The sequence below is a fragment of the Mytilus trossulus genome, chromosome 3 (genome assembly GCF_036588685.1).
Source record: "Mytilus trossulus isolate FHL-02 chromosome 3, PNRI_Mtr1.1.1.hap1, whole genome shotgun sequence".
Lineage (NCBI taxonomy): Eukaryota > Metazoa > Mollusca > Bivalvia > Mytilida > Mytilidae > Mytilus > Mytilus trossulus.
The window spans coordinates 5679181-5699554 of NC_086375.1; the positions used below are offsets into that span (position 1 = coordinate 5679181).

Genomic DNA, 20374 nt, shown 5'->3' on the forward strand with positions numbered 1-20374 from the left:
TATCTTGTTTGACTCGACAGAGGATTGTTTGAGTGCCTTATCTTGTTTGACTCGCCAGAGGATTGTTTGAGTGCTTTATCTTGTTTGACTCGCCAGAGGATTGTTTAAGTGTCTTATCTTGTTTGACTCGACAGAGGATTGTTTGAGTGCTTTATCTTGTTTGACTCGACAGAGGATTGTTTGAGTGCTTAATCTTGTTTGACTCGACAGAGGATTGTTTGAGTGTCTTATCTTGTTTGACTCGACAGAGGATTGTTTGAGTGTTTTATCTTGTTTGACTCGCCAGAGGATTGTTTAAGTGTTTTATCTTGTTTGACACGACAGAGGATTGTTTGAGTGCTTTATCTTGTTTGACTCGCCAGAGGATTGTTTGAGTGCTTTATCTTGTTTGACTCGCGAGAGGATTGTTTGAGTGCTTTATCTTGTTTGACTCGCCAGAGGATTGTTTAAGTGTTTTACCTCGTTTGACTCGCCAGAGGATTGTTTAAGTGTTTTATCTTGTTTGACACGACAGAGGATTGTTTGATTGCTTTATCTTGTTTGACTCGACAGAGGATTGTTTGAGTGTTTTATCTTGTTTGACTCGCCAGAGGATTGTTTAAGTGCTTTGTCTTGTTTTACTCGACAGAGGATTGTTTAAGTGCTTTATCTTGTTTGACTCGACAGAGGATTGTTTGAGTGCCTTATCTTGATTGCCTCGACAGAGGATTGTTTGAGTGCTTTATCTTGTTTGACTCGACAGAGGATTGTTTGAGAGCCTTATCTTGTTTGACTCGACAGAGGATTGTTTGAGTGCTTTATCTTGTTTGACTCGCCAGAGGATTGTTTGAGTGCCTTATCTTGTTTGACTCGACAGAGGATTGTTTAAGTGTTTTATCTTGTTTGACTCGACAGAGGATTGTTTAAGTGCTTTATCTTGTTTGACTCGACAGAGGATTGTTTAAGTGTTTAATCTTGTTTGACTCGACAGAGGATTGTTTGAGTGCCTTATCTTGTTTGATTCGCCAGAGGATTGTTTGAGTGCTTTATCTTGTTTGACTCGCCAGAGGATTGTTTGAGTGCTTTATCTTGTTTGACTCGACAGAGGATTGTTTGAGTGCTTTATCTAGTTTGACTCTACAGAGGATTGTTTGAGTGTTTTATCTTGTTTGACTCGACAGATGATTGTTTGAGTGCCTTATCTTGTTTGACTCGCCAGAGGATTGTTTAAGTGTTTAATCTTGTTTGACTCGACAGAGGATTGTTTAAGTGTTTAATCTTGTTTGACTCGACAGAGGATTGTTTAAGTGTTTTATCTTGTTTGACTCGCCAGAGGATTGTTTAAGTGTTTTATCTTGTTTGACTCGACAGAGGATTGTTTGAGTGCTTTATATTGTTTGACTCGCCAGAGGATTGTTTGAGTGCTTTATCTTGTTTGACTCGCCAGAGGATTGTTTAAGTGTTTTACCTCGTTCGATTCGCCAGAGGATTGCTTAAGTGTTTTATCTTGTTTGACACGACAGAGGATTGTTTGATTGTTTTATCTTGTTTGACTCGACAGAGGATTGTTTGAGTGCTTTATCTTGTTTGACTCGACAGAGGATTGTTTGAGTGCTTTATCTTGTTTGACTCGCTTGAGGATTGTTTGAGTGCCTTATCTTGTTTGACTCGACAGAGGATTGTTTAAGTGTTTTATCTTGTTTGACTCGACAGAGGATTTTTTAAGTGCTTTATCTTGTTTGACTCGACAGAGGATTGTTTAAGTGCTTTATCTTGTTTGACTCGACAGAGGATTGTTTGAGTGCCTTTTCTTGTTTGACTCGACAGAGGATTGTTTAAGTATTTTATCTTGTTTGACTTGACAGAGGATTGTTTGAGTGCTTTATCTTGTTTGACTCGCCAGAGGATTGTTTAAGTGCTTTATCTTGTTTGACTCGACAGAGGATTGTTTGAGTGCCTTATCTTGTTTGACTCGACAGAGGATTGTTTAAGTGTTTTATCTTGTTTGACTCGACAGAGGATTGTTTAAGTGCTTTATCTTATTTGACTCGCCAGAGGATTGTTTGAGTGCTTTATCTTGTTTGACTCGCCAGAGGATTGTTTAAGTGCCTTATCTTGTTTGACTCGACAGAGGATTGTTTGAGTGCTTTATCTTGTTTGACTCGACAGAGGATTGTTTGAGTGCTTTATCTTGTTTGACTCGACAGAAGATTGTTTGAGTGTCTTATCTTGTTTGACTCGACAGAGGATTGTTTGAGTGTTTTATCTTGTTTGACTCGCCAGAGGATTGTTTAAGTGTTTTATCTTGTTTGACACGACAGAGGATTGTTTGAGTGCTTTATCTTGTTTGACTCGCCAGAGGATTGTTTGAGTGCTTTATCTTGTTTGACTCGCCAGAGGATTGTTTAAGTGTTTTATCTTGTTTGACACGACAGAGGATTGTTTGAGTGCTTTATCTTGTTTGACTCGCCAGAGGATTGTTTGAGTGCTTTATCTTGTTTGACTCGACAGAGGATTGTTTAAGTGTTTTATCTTGTTTGACTCGACAGAGGATTGTTTAAGTGCTTTATCTTGTTTGACTCGACAGAGGATTGTTTAAGTGTTTAATCTTGTTTGACTCGACAGAGGATTGTTTGAGTGCCTTATCTTGTTTGATTCGCCAGAGGATTGTTTGAGTGCTTTATCTTGTTTGACTCGCCAGAGGATTGTTTGAGTGCTTTATCTTGTTTGACTCGACAGAGGATTGTTTGAGTGCTTTATCTAGTTTGACTCTACAGAGGATTGTTTGAGTGTTTTATCTTGTTTGACTCGACAGATGATTGTTTGAGTGCCTTATCTTGTTTGACTCGCCAGAGGATTGTTTAAGTGTTTAATCTTGTTTGACTCGACAGAGGATTGTTTAAGTGTTTAATCTTGTTTGACTCGACAGAGGATTGTTTAAGTGTTTTATCTTGTTTGACTCGCCAGAGGATTGTTTAAGTGTTTTATCTTGTTTGACTCGACAGAGGATTGTTTAAGTGCTTTATATTGTTTGACTCGCCAGAGGATTGTTTGAGTGCTTTATCTTGTTTGACTCGCCAGAGGATTGTTTAAGTGTTTTACCTCGTTCGATTCGCCAGAGGATTGCTTAAGTGTTTTATCTTGTTTGACACGACAGAGGATTGTTTGATTGTTTTATCTTGTTTGACTCGACAGAGGATTGTTTGAGTGCTTTATCTTGTTTGACTCGACAGAGGATTGTTTGAGTGCTTTATCTTGTTTGACTCGCTTGAGGATTGTTTGAGTGCCTTATCTTGTTTGACTCGACAGAGGATTGTTTAAGTGTTTTATCTTGTTTGACTCGACAGAGGATTTTTTAAGTGCTTTATCTTGTTTGACTCGACAGAGGATTGTTTAAGTGCTTTATCTTGTTTGACTCGACAGAGGATTGTTTGAGTGCCTTTTCTTGTTTGACTCGACAGAGGATTGTTTAAGTATTTTATCTTGTTTGACTTGACAGAGGATTGTTTGAGTGCTTTATCTTGTTTGACTCGCCAGAGGATTGTTTAAGTGCTTTATCTTGTTTGACTCGACAGAGGATTGTTTGAGTGCCTTATCTTGTTTGACTCGACAGAGGATTGTTTAAGTGTTTTATCTTGTTTGACTCGACAGAGGATTGTTTAAGTGCTTTATCTTATTTGACTCGCCAGAGTATTGTTTGAGTGCTTTATCTTGTTTGACTCGCCAGAGGATTGTTTAAGTGCCTTATCTTGTTTGACTCGACAGAGGATTGTTTGAGTGCTTTATCTTGTTTGACTCGACAGAGGATTGTTTGAGTGCTTTATCTTGTTTGACTCGACAGAAGATTGTTTGAGTGTCTTATCTTGTTTGACTCGACAGAGGATTGTTTGAGTGTTTTATCTTGTTTGACTCGCCAGAGGATTGTTTAAGTGTTTTATCTTGTTTGACACGACAGAGGATTGTTTGAGTGCTTTATCTTGTTTGACTCGCCAGAGGATTGTTTGAGTGCTTTATCTTGTTTGACTCGCCAGAGGATTGTTTAAGTGCTTTATCTTGTTTGACTCGACAGAGGATTGTTTGAGTGCCTTATCTTGATTGACTCGACAGAGGATTGTTTGAGTGCTTTATCTTGTTTGACTCGACAGAGGATTGTTTGAGAGCCTAATCTTGTTTGACTCGACAGAGGATTGTTTGAGTGCTTTATCTTGTTTGACTCGCCAGAGGATTGTTTGAGTGCCTTATCTTGTTTGACTCGACAGAGGATTGTTTAAGTGTTTTATCTTGTTTGACTCGACAGAGGATTGTTTAAGTGCTTTATCTTGTTTGACTCGACAGAGGATTGTTTAAGTGCTTTATCTTGTTTGACTCGACCGAGGATTGTTGGAGTGCCTTATCTTGTTTGACTCGACAGAGAATTGTTTGAGTGCTTTATCTTGTTTGACTCGACAGAGGATTGTTTGAGTGCTTTATCTTGTTTGACTCGACAGAGGATTGTTTGAGAGCCTTATCTTGTTTGACTCGACAGAGGATTGTTTGAGTGCTTTATCTTGTTTGACTCACCAGAGGATTGTTTGAGTGCCTTATCTTGTTTGACTCGACAGAGGATTGTTTAAGTGTTTTATCTTGTTTGACTCGACAGAGGATTGTTTAAGTGCTTTATCTTGTTTGACTCGACAGAGGATTGTTTAAGTGTTTAATCTTGTTTGACTCGACAGAGGATTGTTTGAGTGCCTTATCTTGTTTGATTCGCCAGAGGATTGTTTGAGTGCTTTATCTTGTTTGACTCGCCAGAGGATTGTTTGAGTGCTTTATCTTGTTTGACTCGACAGAGGATTGTTTGAGTGCTTTATCTAGTTTGACTCTACAGAGGATTGTTTGAGTGTTTTATCTTGTTTGACACGACAGAGGATTGTTTGATTGTTTTATCTTGTTTGACTCGACAGAGGATTGTTTGAGTGCTTTATCTTGTTTGACTCGACAGAGGATTGTTTGAGTGCTTTATCTTGTTTGACTCGCTTGAGGATTGTTTGAGTGCCTTATCTTGTTTGACTCGACAGAGGATTGTTTAAGTGTTTTATCTTGTTTGACTCGACAGAGGATTTTTTAAGTGCTTTATCTTGTTTGACTCGACAGAGGATTGTTTAAGTGCTTTATCTTGTTTGACTCGACAGAGGATTGTTTGAGTGCCTTTTCTTGTTTGACTCGCCAGAGGATTGTTTAAGTGTTTAATCTTGTTTGACTCGACAGAGGATTGTTTAAGTGTTTAATCTTGTTTGACTCGACAGAGGATTGTTTAAGTGTTTTATCTTGTTTGACTCGCCAGAGGATTGTTTAAGTGTTTTATCTTGTTTGACTCGACAGAGGATTGTTTGAGTGCTTTATATTGTTTGACTCGCCAGAGGATTGTTTGAGTGCTTTATCTTGTTTGACTCGCCAGAGGATTGTTTAAGTGTTTTACCTCGTTCGATTCGCCAGAGGATTGCTTAAGTGTTTTATCTTGTTTGACACGACAGAGGATTGTTTGATTGTTTTATCTTGTTTGACTCGACAGAGGATTGTTTGAGTGCTTTATCTTGTTTGACTCGACAGAGGATTGTTTGAGTGCTTTATCTTGTTTGACTCGCTTGAGGATTGTTTGAGTGCCTTATCTTGTTTGACTCGACAGAGGATTGTTTAAGTGTTTTATCTTGTTTGACTCGACAGAGGATTTTTTAAGTGCTTTATCTTGTTTGACTCGACAGAGGATTGTTTAAGTGCTTTATCTTGTTTGACTCGACAGAGGATTGTTTGAGTGCCTTTTCTTGTTTGACTCGACAGAGGATTGTTTAAGTATTTTATCTTGTTTGACTTGACAGAGGATTGTTTGAGTGCTTTATCTTGTTTGACTCGCCAGAGGATTGTTTAAGTGCTTTATCTTGTTTGACTCGACAGAGGATTGTTTGAGTGCCTTATCTTGTTTGACTCGACAGAGGATTGTTTAAGTGTTTTATCTTGTTTGACTCGACAGAGGATTGTTTAAGTGCTTTATCTTATTTGACTCGCCAGAGGATTGTTTGAGTGCTTTATCTTGTTTGACTCGCCAGAGGATTGTTTAAGTGCCTTATCTTGTTTGACTCGACAGAGGATTGTTTGAGTGCTTTATCTTGTTTGACTCGACAGAGGATTGTTTGAGTGCTTTATCTTGTTTGACTCGACAGAAGATTGTTTGAGTGTCTTATCTTGTTTGACTCGACAGAGGATTGTTTGAGTGTTTTATCTTGTTTGACTCGCCAGAGGATTGTTTAAGTGTTTTATCTTGTTTGACACGACAGAGGATTGTTTGAGTGCTTTATCTTGTTTGACTCGCCAGAGGATTGTTTGAGTGCTTTATCTTGTTTGACTCGCCAGAGGATTGTTTAAGTGCTTTATCTTGTTTGACTCGACAGAGGATTGTTTGAGTGCCTTATCTTGATTGACTCGACAGAGGATTGTTTGAGTGCTTTATCTTGTTTGACTCGACAGAGGATTGTTTGAGAGCCTAATCTTGTTTGACTCGACAGAGGATTGTTTGAGTGCTTTATCTTGTTTGACTCGCCAGAGGATTGTTTGAGTGCCTTATCTTGTTTGACTCGACAGAGGATTGTTTAAGTGTTTTATCTTGTTTGACTCGACAGAGGATTGTTTAAGTGCTTTATCTTGTTTGACTCGACAGAGGATTGTTTAAGTGCTTTATCTTGTTTGACTCGACCGAGGATTGTTGGAGTGCCTTATCTTGTTTGACTCGACAGAGAATTGTTTGAGTGCTTTATCTTGTTTGAATCGCCAGAGGATTGTTTGAGTGCCTTATCTTGTTTGACTCGACAGAGGATTGTTTAAGTGTTTTATCTTGTTTGACTCGACAGGGGATTGTTTAAGTGCTTTATCTTGTTTGACTCGACAGAGGATTGTTTAAGTGCTTTATCTTGTTTGACTCGACAGAGGATTGTTTGAGTGCCTTATCTTGTTTGACTCACCAGAGGATTGTTTGAGTGCTTTATCTTGTTGGACTCGCCAGAGGGTTGTTTAAGTGTGTTATCTTGTTGGACTCGCCAGAGGATTGTTTAAGTGTTTTATCTTGTTTGACACGAGAGAGGATTGTTTGAGTGCTTTATCTTGTTTGACTCGACAGAGGATTGTTTAAGTGCTTTATCTTGTTTGACTCGACAGGGGATTGTTTAAGTGTTTTATCTTGTTTGACTCGACAGGGGATTGTTTAAGTGTTTTATCTTGTTTGACTCGACAGGGGATTGTTTAAGTGCTTTATCTTGTTGGACTCGCCAGAGGGTTGTTTAAGTGTGTTATCTTGTTTGACTCGCCAGAGGATTGTTTAAGTGTTTTATCTTGTTTGACACGAGAGAGGATTGTTTGAGTGCTTTATCTTGTTTGACTCGACAGAGGATTGTTTGAGTGCTTTATCTTGTTTGACTCGCCAGAGGATTGTTTAAGGGTTTTATCTTGTTTTACTCGCCAGAGGATTGTTAAAGTGTTTTATCTTGTTTGACACGACAGAGGATTGTTTGATTGCTTTATCTTGTTTGACTCGACAGAGGATTGTTTAAGTGCTTTATCTTGTTTGACTCACCAGAGGATTGTTTGAGTCCTTTATCTTGTTTGACTCGACAGAGGATTGTTTAAGTGCTTTGTCTTGTTTGATTCACAAAGGATTGTTTGAGTGCTATATCTTGTTTGACTCGCCAGAGGATTGTTTGAGTGCCTAATCTTGTTTGACTCGTCAGAGGATTGTTTTAGTACTTTATCTTGTTTGACTCGCCAGAGGATTGTTTGAGTGCCTTATCTTGTTTGACTCGACAGAGGATTGTTTAAATGTTTTATCTTGTTTGACTCGGCAGAGGATTGTGTGAGTGCTTTATCTTGTTTGACTCGACAGTGGATTGCTTGAGTGCTTTATCTTGTTTGACTCGCCAGAGGATTGTTTGAGTGCTTTATCTTGGGTGACTCGACAGTGGATTGTTTGAGTGCGTTCAATGTTTCATATTTATAAACACATGAAACATTTTCACAGCCTATGCAATTTAATCATATGAAAATTAACGAAGATGATGTCCTTTTTTAATTGTAAAATGTATCCATACTTTATCATTTTATGAAAGACCTTACGTTTTCGATTATTTTCAAGGCTTTTTCTAATTTTGCTGAAAATTTACGAAAACATAAACAATAAAAAGCCTTAATTTTGTCGAAACCTAATGAAGTCATTTGGCACTATTTTTTTGTAAGTATATAAGGATATATGTGTTCCTGGAATACTGTTATGCATAAAAAAGTAAAATAGCAAAAAATTAAAACTTGGTTTTACAGCTAATTAAACATATAGTTGTCATAAAATAAATTGGTGTTTTACGTGAGGAACGTATCATGATTTATTGAAATGTAGAAAGGGTTCTATTCACTCCAAAGTTTATAAGACATTTGCCGCAAATCTTGAAGGGGTCCGGCAGTGGTCTGTTGTTATTCTGCCTCAGTGCATACTAGTATAACCATAAGCCACAGTAATGTATATCATTTATTTCGAAAACCATGAAATAACAAGTTCTACATATGTGTGCTGTGATGTTGGTAAAAAGCTACAAAAAACAAAAACAAAACCTTAGCTAACTCATCATACTCATGACTACAAAAATCATAAAACTAACAGTTCAAATCTATGTATCAAAATGAATTTTCAATCAAATCATTCAAAAATTATAGCACCAAATGGCTTTCCATACTTTTGTAAAAACAGTGACAAAATTAACAATCATCATATTTCACTTTTGGCTGATATACACATATACAAAATTTATCTTGATGTGGAAACATATTAACTTTCAACATACAATCATTAAAAACTATGAATTATAAACTTACATTGTGAGTTGGCGTAGTTTACGATACTTTTAAATGCCTGTGACCACGTTCATGCTTTCAATTTAGGAAACAAAAAAGTAAGGGGGACAGTAACGAACTTCAAAGTACAAAAATCTAGCAATAAAAAATAGTCCGGGAAAACTTATGAAAAATCGATAGAATTTCTGTTAAACAATAAAAAATCAACACTGGTAACAGTACACTCCCCGTCTATTATCATTCCCATGATAATATTTTACAACAAATTTATGCAAATATACCAAATGTAAAAATAAGTCACAATTTTGACTATTGCGAAAAATCAATGCTATCGAAGAACATTCCTTCAGCATAAAAAACACACTAAAAATACAAACAACAGTTCACTTAAACCTTTTATAAATTGTTCAATATTGTCAATATTCACAATCAGTCTACCAATAAAACCATCTCACTAATCGGTCTAGTATATGTAACAGCTTTTCCTTCCTTGTAAATGCGGAGGCGAGCCTTGCGTACTTTTCCATCATCACTTTTGAAAACTTCCTCCACAATGCCTAGTGGCCACTCTCCTCGGTAAATAGATTTGTCTCTCATTAGAATTACATCACCAACTTTGATATCGTCTTTTTCAACGTGCCATTTACGTCTCTGTTGCAAACATTGTAAATAATCTGACCTCCAATGCTTCCAGAATATATCTGATAGAACTTGCACATGTTTCCATTGTGCACGATACATATCCTTAAGATTGTATGTGTCCGTTATCACAGGTAAGTAGTCTTGTTTTCCAGTTAAGAGCATTGATGGACTTAGAATCAAAGGCATTTCCGGATCTGATGATATCTGTGCAATGGGTCTTGCGTTAATAATAGCGGTCACTTCAGCTAAGAATGTTGTTAAACTTTCATGAGTCAAACTTTTACTACTAGAAGTTAAGATAACAGCGTCTAATATTCTTCGTGTGACACCTATCATCCTTTCCCACACTCCTCCCATGTGGGAAGAGTGGGGAGGGTTAAATTTCCATACTGAACCAGATTCATATAGAAAGTTTTTAACTGTCAAATCTTCAACATTTATAGCTTCAATATTTGAATCATCTGTGGCACCTATGAAATTTGTCCCACGGTCAGATCGATACACTTTGGCTTGTCCGCGTAATGACTGGAACCTACGAAGTGAATTTATAAAACAGGAACTACTTAATGATTCTATCACTTCTATATGAACTGCTCTCGTAGTCATACATGTAAATGAAATAGCCCACCTTTTACTATTTGCTGAACCTCCACGTGTCTTACGAGTTAATACTTGCCAAGGTCCGAAGGTATCCAAACCTACAAATGTGAACGGAGGCCCTGGTGTTAGTCTATCAGAAGGCAAGTCCGCCATTTTTTGTTCCTGGAACTTTCCTCGAAGTTTCCTGCATATTACACACTTTTGTATAAATGAAGAAATTAATCGTTTAGCTCCAATTAGCCAGTATCCTGCACTCCTTAACGCACCTTCAGTTAAATGTCTACCCTGATGTTTCACTGAATTGTGATAGCGGTCTATAAGAAGCTTACTAATGTAACTATTTTTCGGAATGATAATTGGGTTAATTTCTCCTGTCGGAAGCCAAGACTTTGCCTTTTCCAAACGTCCTCCTACACGAATCAAACCTTGTGAATCCAAAAATGGCGAAAGAGAGATTAAAGATGATTGTTTTGAAATGTTTGTGCCTCTAGCCAAACATTCTATCTCTTGCGAATATACTTCCTTCTGACATTCCTTCAAGATAAATAATTCCGCTTTTTGGTAACTATCAACTGACATGACATTTTGACAAAAATGCCAACCTTGGCACGACTTATCCTTTAAACTGAATGACTGAGCCACATGTTGCAAAAATGATATAGCTTTCACAAGCCGTCTCCAACTAGAGATTTTTTTAAAACGCCCCACTATTGGCGCAAGCGCATCTATTGACGTTTTCGATGCACTTATCTCTTTTCTAATCTCTTTATCATTATCTGGACTAACTAACGGATATAATATTTTGACATCACATTGAGCTTCTTCGTCAGAGTTCTTCATCCACTTCGGCCCAAGAAGCCATGGATTGTTTTCCATATCAACAGATATTGAGTAACGTGTACCGCAATCTGATGGGTTTAAATGTGTTGGGACAAACTGCCACTGATTTGACGACGATACACTCAGAATGCGTTCAATTCTGTTTGACACGTAGGTGTGAAAACGTCGGGTCTGATTAGTGATATATCCTAACACAATTTTGTTATCAGAATAATACTTGATAGAGTCCAACGGAACATCTAAATTTTCAGATATTATTTTTCCAATTTCGGTTGCCAAGACAGCCCCACATAACTCTAATCTTGGTATCGTGTTTCCGCTAAGAGGTGCTAGTTTCGATTTTCCCATAATAAATCCTACGGTACTGGTCCCATGTGTGTCGATAGCTCTTAAATATGCCGAAGCCGCAACTGCCTTCTCTGAAGCGTCTGAAAATACATGTACTTCTAAGTTGTCCATAACACTGATTGACATAGGTATATACATACGCGGTATACTAAGTTCTCGAAGTGACAAAACAGAGATCCTCCATTCATTCCATTTCTCTTGAAAACTTTGTGATAAACCTTCATCCCAATCAGTACCCGGTGGGGATGCATCTCGCAACAAAATCTTTCCGCTAATTGTGAGTGGTGACAAGAATCCAATCGGATCAAAAATACTATTCAATGACGAAAGAATACCTCTACGGGTGCAGGGTTTATCATCTTGTAATGGGGTAAATATAAAGCTATCGGTGTTTAAGTCCCAAGCGAGGCCAAGGCTGTGTTGTACCGGAAAATAGTCTTCACACAAGTTTAAATTCTTGAGATCCTTTCCAATATCATCGGTAGGGAAAGCCTTCATTACGTCGCTACTATTTGATGTAATCTTGTGTAACCTAATGTTACCTTCTGTTTTTAGCGCCATCTGTGTTCTTGTTATAAGATCAATTACTTGTTCACTTTCAGGCAAGGAAATGAGTCCATCGTCTACGTAAAAATCCCTGTTAACGAAAGTCTTAACATCTGAGCCGAACGTTTCATTAGAGTTTTCAACTGTCTTGCGTAATCCGTACGTTGCCACTGCAGGAGAAGCGCTATTGCCAAAAACATTGACACACATCCGATGTTCTATAAGCGGATTATCTGGGTTATTGTCCTTGTACCAAAAGAACCTCAAAAAGTTTCTATCTTCTTCTCTCACGTAGAATTGATAAAACATTTGTTCTATATCAGCAGTGGCCGCAAACTGGTCACTGCGAAAACGCAACAAAATACCAAGTAGGTTGTTAGTGAGATCTGGTCCTGACATCATAACGCTATTGAGAGATACTCCTTCGAAAGATGCTGAGGAATCAAATACGCCTCTTATCTGGTTAGGCTTGTTCTGGTGGTAAACACCAAAAAGGGGGAGATACCAACACTCCTCATCTGTGATTATGGGAGCTACCTCCGCTGCTCCGCTAACTAATACTTTTTGCATAAATTCTACAAAATGAGTCTTTTTTGTAAAATTTTGTTGGAAAGATTTATCGAGTATTTGAGCCCTTTTCCATGCTTGACTCCTATTGTTCGGCAATCGTTGTCTATTTGGTCTAAAAGGGAGGGGTGCAGTCCAGTGCCCATTTGAATCTTTCTTAAATTCAGAATCCATGAGATTAAGGAACAAGCGGTCTTGGACTGATGTGCCAATCTTGTCGTCATCTTTGGTTTTAATAAACAATGGGTCATTGTTACATCTTTGTGAATTAACATTATCTCTGATATGAGCCAATTCAGTGTTTTCCTTTACATACAAAGTGTTAGTACAAGGTTCAAATATAGTTCCTCTACCATTGTTCATTACATTAGTCTTATTGACATTGACAAAATTTGGTTTGTGTACTTTGCCTAAGCAAACATCGCCTATAATTACCCAACCGAAAAAGAGCTCCTGGGCAAATGGCGTGCCCTTCGGTCCTGTCAACTGTCTAAACACGTGGTGCGCTTCTGGGACATCTCTTCCAATCAAAAGTTGAATGTCTATATTTGGATTCAAATCTAACATTTGATGAGCTATCTCCCGTAAATGGGGATAGGATTTAGCAATATCCGGAGTCGGAATTTCTGATTTTTCGTCTGGGATTGCACTGCACTCTATTACTGAATGTATTTCAAGTTCTCCATTACCAGACAATGACTCAACTATCAGACTTTCTGCACATCTACCATTCATGATAGTGCGTCCAGCACAAGACGACATAGTATACTGAATGGCCGATGTATTTATACCTAATTGATCAAACAGCTCAGTCTTAGCAAGAGTTCTGTTACTTTGGTCGTCCAGTATAGCGTACACATTAACGGCTTTATCTGGGAAGTTCTTCGGGTACACACGGACCTGAACGGTTTTTCCACATGATTTACCACTAAATCCACATAAAAACGTGCACTTTGATGACACTGTTTGATCATTAGCATTTTGCGTTGTATCTGATGATTTCTCTCCGCCGTCAGGACAACTAGATTTTGCAGTTACATGCATAGCGGTTATATGATAATTACTTCCACAATGATCGCATTTTACAGTTACAGTGCAATTTCGTGACATATGAGTTGTCGAATGGCAGCATTTGAAACAAATATTATTGTCCTTCAGATACTTTCTGCGTTCTTTATAAGTCATTGCTTTAAAGGCTCGACAAGTATTCAAATGATGATTGGCTTTATGAATAGGACAACGTACTGTCTCTTTCTCTTCCTTCTGTTTAATATTAACATCTGTTTTTCGGTTAAACACTGACGTTGCACCATGGTTAACTTTCCGTGTTTCATTTTTCCTAGAATACGACGTTTCAGTATTACTATAAATAAACGCGGGATCATTTTTGACAGCACTAACCTCTCTGATAAATTGCACCAAGTACGAAAAAGGTGGAAATGGTACGTTGTTCCTCAGTTTGTATTGCGATGCACGTGTTGTCCACTTCTCTTGTATATTATATGGTAACTTGTCCACAATTGGTAAAACACCAGAAGAAGAGTCGAAATATGACAATAAATTTGAAAATTTCTCATTCTCTTTCGAAGATTCTATTTGTGTGAGAATATCTAATAGCTCATAAAGTCGACTATGATCCTTGTTTGTTAACTTTGGAAACTTCTGTAGTTTTGTTTTAATTGCAGCTTCTACCATCTCAGGTCTACAATAGCGTTCGTCAAGACGCTCCCATATACGACGAAGACCAGCATTTGGATTGTTCACATTTGACGCACGAATATTTTGCGAAAACTTTGAAGATTCACGGCCGAGCCATTTAACTAATAAGTCCATTTCTTCGAAAGCCGTAACTGAGAGTTCGTCAGTAATACTTTTAAAGGTAGCTTTCCATGAAGCATAAGTTTCGGGACAGTCATCGAAATTCTGAAATCTAGAAAGTAATAAATCTTTCTTCAACAAAAACTTTGTCAAGTCAGACACTACAGACTGATCATGATTTGGTGGCAGTGGTGGTTGAGTTAATTCAAAATCAGCTGCATAAGGATTTAATGTTTGTTTTTGCCGAATTTCTGGTTTAATATCTTCAACTATCGATCGATCCAAATCGTCGACTTGAAATTTTGGCAAATTCCTTGGCGTAGGAATTATGTTTAACTGGTTCCAAGGTGCCGGAGTATGTGAACTAAATTTGTCTTGATTGTTCGGAATATCTTGCGGAACATTATTATTCTTGTCTTGAGATTTGAGTTGTTCCGCTTCATTAAATTGTTCATTTACATACTTTTTTGTTAGTGTCATTTTCACTTTTTGTAAAGACTCTTTGTCTTCTTGTAACGACAAGGATCTTCTATCGCTCTCGACTTCTTCTAAAACTTTGACCTCGACCTCTGCGACAGCGGCTTCTGTCTGTTGTTTAAGCAGTGCTAAATCTGCATCAACTTCAGCTTTTTCACGGTCCTTTAAAGCTTTAGACTGTGTTTCTAATTCACTTAATCTTGCTTTTTGCTTAATTAATTTTGTTTGTTGTTCCGCGCGCATATTGTAACTTTGTTCGTTGAACTTCAGCATTTACACGCTTCCTAACCATAGCTGAACTCGAAATTGAGCCGCTTTTACCGCTATTGTTTGAACGGACAGACTCTACAGGAACTACTGACATAGTTTCAGCTGCGGTTAATTTCAATGTCTTAATTTGTTGTAATGTATTGTCAATGATTTCAGTGCACTTTTTAAACTCAGTCTTAAAGGTGGGTAATGCTTCATTACTGTCTTCATTATTCTTGCGTGTCAAAAACTCAATATATTGATTTGAGTTTTCACAGTATTTTTCACGAGACTTCAAAATGTTTTTCTCTAGTTTGCGTAGAGGTTTCAGCTCCTTCGAGCACTCTGATAATTCTTCGAGTAAATTTTCTATAGTTTCCCATGAACCGTCAATTTGTTTAAGGTATTTTATCTTATGTGAATGATAAAGTTCTTTACCTTTCTCTGTCATTTTATGTTCATGTGTTACTGTTGTTTCAGGCGGAAGTGGTTGTGATTGAGCCATTTCATAAAATTGTTTGTAGGAACTACTGCATGTTATTCTGTATCGAACTGTGTCTTAGCAATCTTTTTACTATTCTGCCTCAGTGCATACTAGTATAACCATAAGCCACAGTAATGTATATCATTTATTTCGAAAACCATGAAATAACAAGTTCTACATATGTGTGCTGTGATGTTGGTAAAAAGCTACAAAAAACAAAAACAAAACCTTAGCTAACTCATCATACTCATGACTACAAAAATCATAAAACTAACAGTTCAAATCTATGTATCAAAATGAATTTTCAATCAAATCATTCAAAAATTATAGCACCAAATGGCTTTCCATACTTTTGTAAAAACAGTGACAAAATTAACAATCATCATATTTCACTTTTGGCTGATATACACATATACAAAATTTATCTTGATGTGGAAACATATTAACTTTCATCATACAATCATTAAAAACTATGAATTATAAACTTACATTGTGAGTTGGCGTAGTTTACGATACTTTTAAATGCCTGTGACCACGTTCATGCTTTCAATTTAGGAAACAAAAAAGTAAGGGGGACAGTAACGAACTTCAAAGTACAAAAATCTAGCAATAAAAAATAGTCCGGGAAAACTTATGAAAAATCGATAGAATTTCTGTTAAACAATAAAAAATCAACACTGGTAACAGTACAGTTGTTTATATATTTTATACTCGAAATTCCCATCCGTCATCCCATTAGATCCACTTTGCAGACCCTCCCTTTCAGTCAATAGAACGTTGTTGAATATCGACAAAACAATCAGACAGGATAACAATGAGACAATAAGTTTATTAGCATATCTATACTTCCACCAAAGTTCAAATGAAGTAGAAATAAGAATTATTGGCGACCGTACGAACTTAAACAATGAGAAAAAAACCTTGACGTATGGGCGGCTATAAAAAGCCCCGGCATGAAAAAATTGAGAAAACGAAAGGCCTTATTTATACGACAACATTTTACATATATGACAAACATGAACCAATGACAACAAATTAAGTACATGCTCCTGACTTGGGATAGACAAATACAGAATATCGAGGTTATACATGTTTGAAGGCACTAGTCCTCCCCTTGGCAAGTTGACTCCAAATAAAAACACGAAGCATTAACAGTTGCTCTGTATTCGGCACTCTTCATCTTAGTTTAAGATTTTATATTGTTTTGTGTACTTGTAGTTACCTTCAATAACTGTTTCCTTAAACAACTGTTTTCTAAAATTTTATAGATTTCGTATTTGTCAGCTTATTTTTTCGATGTTCATACGTTATTGTTATTTTTGTAAGTGTTATGGCTTTCAAAACTTTTTACATCTGAGCATAGTTTTGTGTGGACGTGGCGGCACGCGTATGGTGTATAAAACTATTTTTTAACCTGTTACTTTTGGGCTTTGGATGTTTCTCTGTCCTATATTTTCTCCTATTTATCTGTTTATTTATTGTAAATCTGTCGTGTGATGTTGCAATTTTAATGTTATAATTAACACTGCAATTAAAGCGGGAGTTTTGGGATTCCACAAAACCAGGTTCAACCCACCATTTTTTAAAAAAATGCCCTGTACAAGTCAGGAAAATGGCCATTGTCACATTATAGTTAACTTCGTTTCTCTGTGTGTTACGTTTCGCTGTTGTGTCGTAGTTCTCTTATATTTGATACGTTTCACTCAGTTTTAGTTTGTAACCCGGATTTGTTTGTTTTTTTCTCTATTGATTTATGAATTTTGTACAACGGTTTACTACTGTTGCCTTTATTTACCTCAGACAACTGTTTTTATAAATATAATTGATTTGTCATTTTTCATCTCATTTATTTAGATTTTCATGTGTACTTGTAGTTACCTTAGACAGCTGGTCTCTAAAATTGTATGGCACTTCAACAGATCCATGGACAAGTGAGTATATTTCATTAAGAAATAATAAATCGAATGAAATTAAAACTTTAGTTGGGTGTCGTGTGTTCGTAGAAAGTTTATAGAAGAGCAATCGCATTATGATTGAAAGGACAATACATTCAACTCATGTATTTTTTTCTGAGCTCGGCATTACAAGTATGACCAATAATCCGCAAAACAACTTGTGAAAAAAAAAGTTATTTTATAAAATTAATTACAATCAATTATATAAACATGTGTTGTTTGGCTCTTCATGTATTAATTAAATTTTTAGCTGCAATTTGTTTTTACTAGTTTTTTTTATTGTATAAATTGATGTCATGATCATTGATGGTTTTGTAGTGAACAACACTATTGCAATATAAAATGAACGGTACCAATTTTCTTGCACCAGATGCGCATTTCGACATAACATGTCTCTTTGAAGTGATGCTTATGGCCAAAATATTTGAAATCCAAAGCTTATATAAAAGATGAAGAGCTATAATCCAAAAGGTCCAAAAAGTATAGGAAATATATGATAACTAAGTTTTATATATCAATGAATGATCTTGAAACCTTGAAATGGTATTGGTTTTGGAATAAAGAATATGTATATTAAATTAAATGTATAAAATGCCTAGAAAATCAACCTATCGATGTTAGGGTAGATTTGATTCGTAACTTCCTCCCCGGCGCCGGGGCTGGAACCTGTACTTTTTTATTTCTAACTTTTACGACAACACCGCCTAACATTGCGCATGCAGATACCTTATCCCTACCTCTAACTCAAGCTAATACGGTTCGTCTACTAGAGACCTTATCCCTACCTCTAACTCAAGCTAATACGGTTCGTCTACTCTAAATATATGTTTTTTATATGTTATAGTCTGTTTTAGTGCTTCATATATGCCTTAAATGTTACCAGTTAACGTGATGCTGTTTTGTAAACCATTAATTTGTCTGCTGCAATTTTTGTTTTAAATTGTATTTGTTATTATACATATATGTTTTTATATTTGACGAACAGCTCATCAGAGCTTATTTTCAAATGTTCGTCAACATGCAAATTAAAAATAAAGTTTTACTTACTTAGTTCTTACTTACTTCAACATATGATACAGTTTGTATGGTAAATTTAATAACATTTTTCCAACGAAAAAAAATCAAAAATTGTTCAAAGTATTAATTAGTGTTTAATAATCTTAGGTGCCTATATTAATGTGAATTTCATTATCTTTTGTAAAATATATGATTGGAAAACATTTAATTTTATATTTCAGCATCAGATATCCATGAATAAAGCATATATCAGACATGTCAGATAAGACCGGTTTACGATTTACAAATTTTATATATTTTTTTACTTAGTAGTTTAAATTCTTCAAGGACACTTGTAATATTTTCAAGCTTTTATCTACATGTATTGTTTGATAATACTACTTTCGATTTAATATTATACATGTAATTTGTTGACATGAAATACTTGTTTTATCCGGTTTTACTGTTAAAATATCTCCAGACCAATATTATTTGTTAATTTTTTTGTTAATGTTGTCGTTATCATGGACTATTTTAAACTTTAATATTTTTGTAGTCGTGGAACAAACAACTTCACCAACTGCAGCAGACATAACTACACACTTAGATGTCACAACTAAAAATGTTCTTACAACTGAGGTTTCGACGGAGCCAATAACACAACGTACAACAACAATACAAACAACAAAGATAACAACTGAATCAACAACAAGCACACCAAATATACCAACTACAGAAGTTACAACTGAATCAACAACAAGCACACCAAATATACCAACTACAGAAGTTACAACTGAATCAACAACAAGCACACCAAATATACCAACTACAGAAGTTACAACTGAATCAACAACAAGCACACCAAACATACCAACTACAGAAATTACAACTGAATCTACAACAAGCACACCAAACATACCAACTACAGAAGTTACAACTGAATCTACAACAAGCACACCAAATATACCAACTACAGAAGTTACAACTGAATCAACAACAAGCACACCAAATATACAAACTACAGAAGTTACAACTGAATCTACAACAAGCACACCAAACATACCAACTACAGAAGTTACAACTGAATCAACAACAAGCACACCAAACATACCAACTACAGAAGTTACAACTGAATCTACAACAAGCACACCAAATATACCAACTACAGAAGTTACAACTGAATCAACAACAAGCACACCAAATATACCAACTACAGAAGTTACAACTGAATCAACAACAAGCACACCAAATATACCAACTACAGAAGTTACAACTGAATCTACAACAAGCACACCAAATATACCAACTACAGAAGTTACAACTGAATCAACGACAAGCACACCAAATATACCAACTACAGAAGTTACAACTGAATCAACAACAACAAGCACACAAAATATACCAACTACAGAAGTTACAACTGAATCAACAACAAGCACACCAAATATACCAACTACAGAAGTTACAACTGAATCAACAACAAGCACACAAAACATACCAACTACAGAAGTTACGACTGAATCAACAACAACAAGAACACCAAATATACCAACTACAGAAGTTATAACTGAATCTACGACTACGTTGTCAACTATGAAACTTACAACTGAATCAATTACACCAAATATACCAACTACAGAAGTAACAGCTGAATCTACGACTATACTGCCAACAATGAAAGTTACAACTGAATCAACAACACCAATTATAACAACGACAGCAAATGAGGGAATAACAACTGAATCTACAAAAACAATTACGCCAACGATAACGGCTATGGAAGTTACAACTGAATCTACAACACAAAATGCGCCAACCATGACACCAATGGAAGTTACAACTGAATCTACAACACAAAATGCGCCAACCATGCCACCAATGGAAGTTACAACTGAATCTACAACACAAAATGCACCAACCATGCCTCCAATGGAAGTTACAACTGAATCTTCGACACGAATTACGTCAACAATGTCATCTTTGGACGTTACAACTGAATCTACATCAC

The 20374-nt window shown here is 36.3% G+C and overlaps 2 protein-coding genes and 1 long non-coding RNA gene across 3 annotated transcripts in view; 1 reads left to right on the forward strand and 2 right to left on the reverse strand.

Moving 5' to 3' along the window:
- The window catches only part of LOC134709911 (mucin-2-like), a 77046-nt gene that overhangs the window by 56632 nt on the left and 40 nt on the right, over positions 1-20374 (forward strand). Inside the window, exons 3-4 of the mRNA XM_063570036.1 lie at positions 17290-17346; positions 18923-20330. Coding sequence (XP_063426106.1) covers positions 17290-17346; positions 18923-20330 — 1465 coding nt within the window. The remainder of the gene's footprint in view (positions 1-17289; positions 17347-18922; positions 20331-20374) is intronic.
- Positions 8509-14925, reverse strand: LOC134709305 (uncharacterized). Its single transcript, XM_063569468.1, has 2 exons — positions 8866-14925; positions 8509-8582 (listed from the first exon to the last, which is right to left on the reverse strand). The coding sequence occupies exon 1, from the start codon at positions 14923-14925 to the stop codon at positions 9274-9276; it is 5652 nt and encodes a 1883-aa protein (XP_063425538.1). The 3' UTR covers positions 8509-8582; positions 8866-9273.
- Positions 15548-16100, reverse strand: LOC134709187 (uncharacterized). The gene is made up of 2 exons (XR_010105913.1): positions 15905-16100; positions 15548-15621 (listed from the first exon to the last, which is right to left on the reverse strand). It is a non-coding gene; the product is annotated as an uncharacterized LOC134709187 (long non-coding RNA).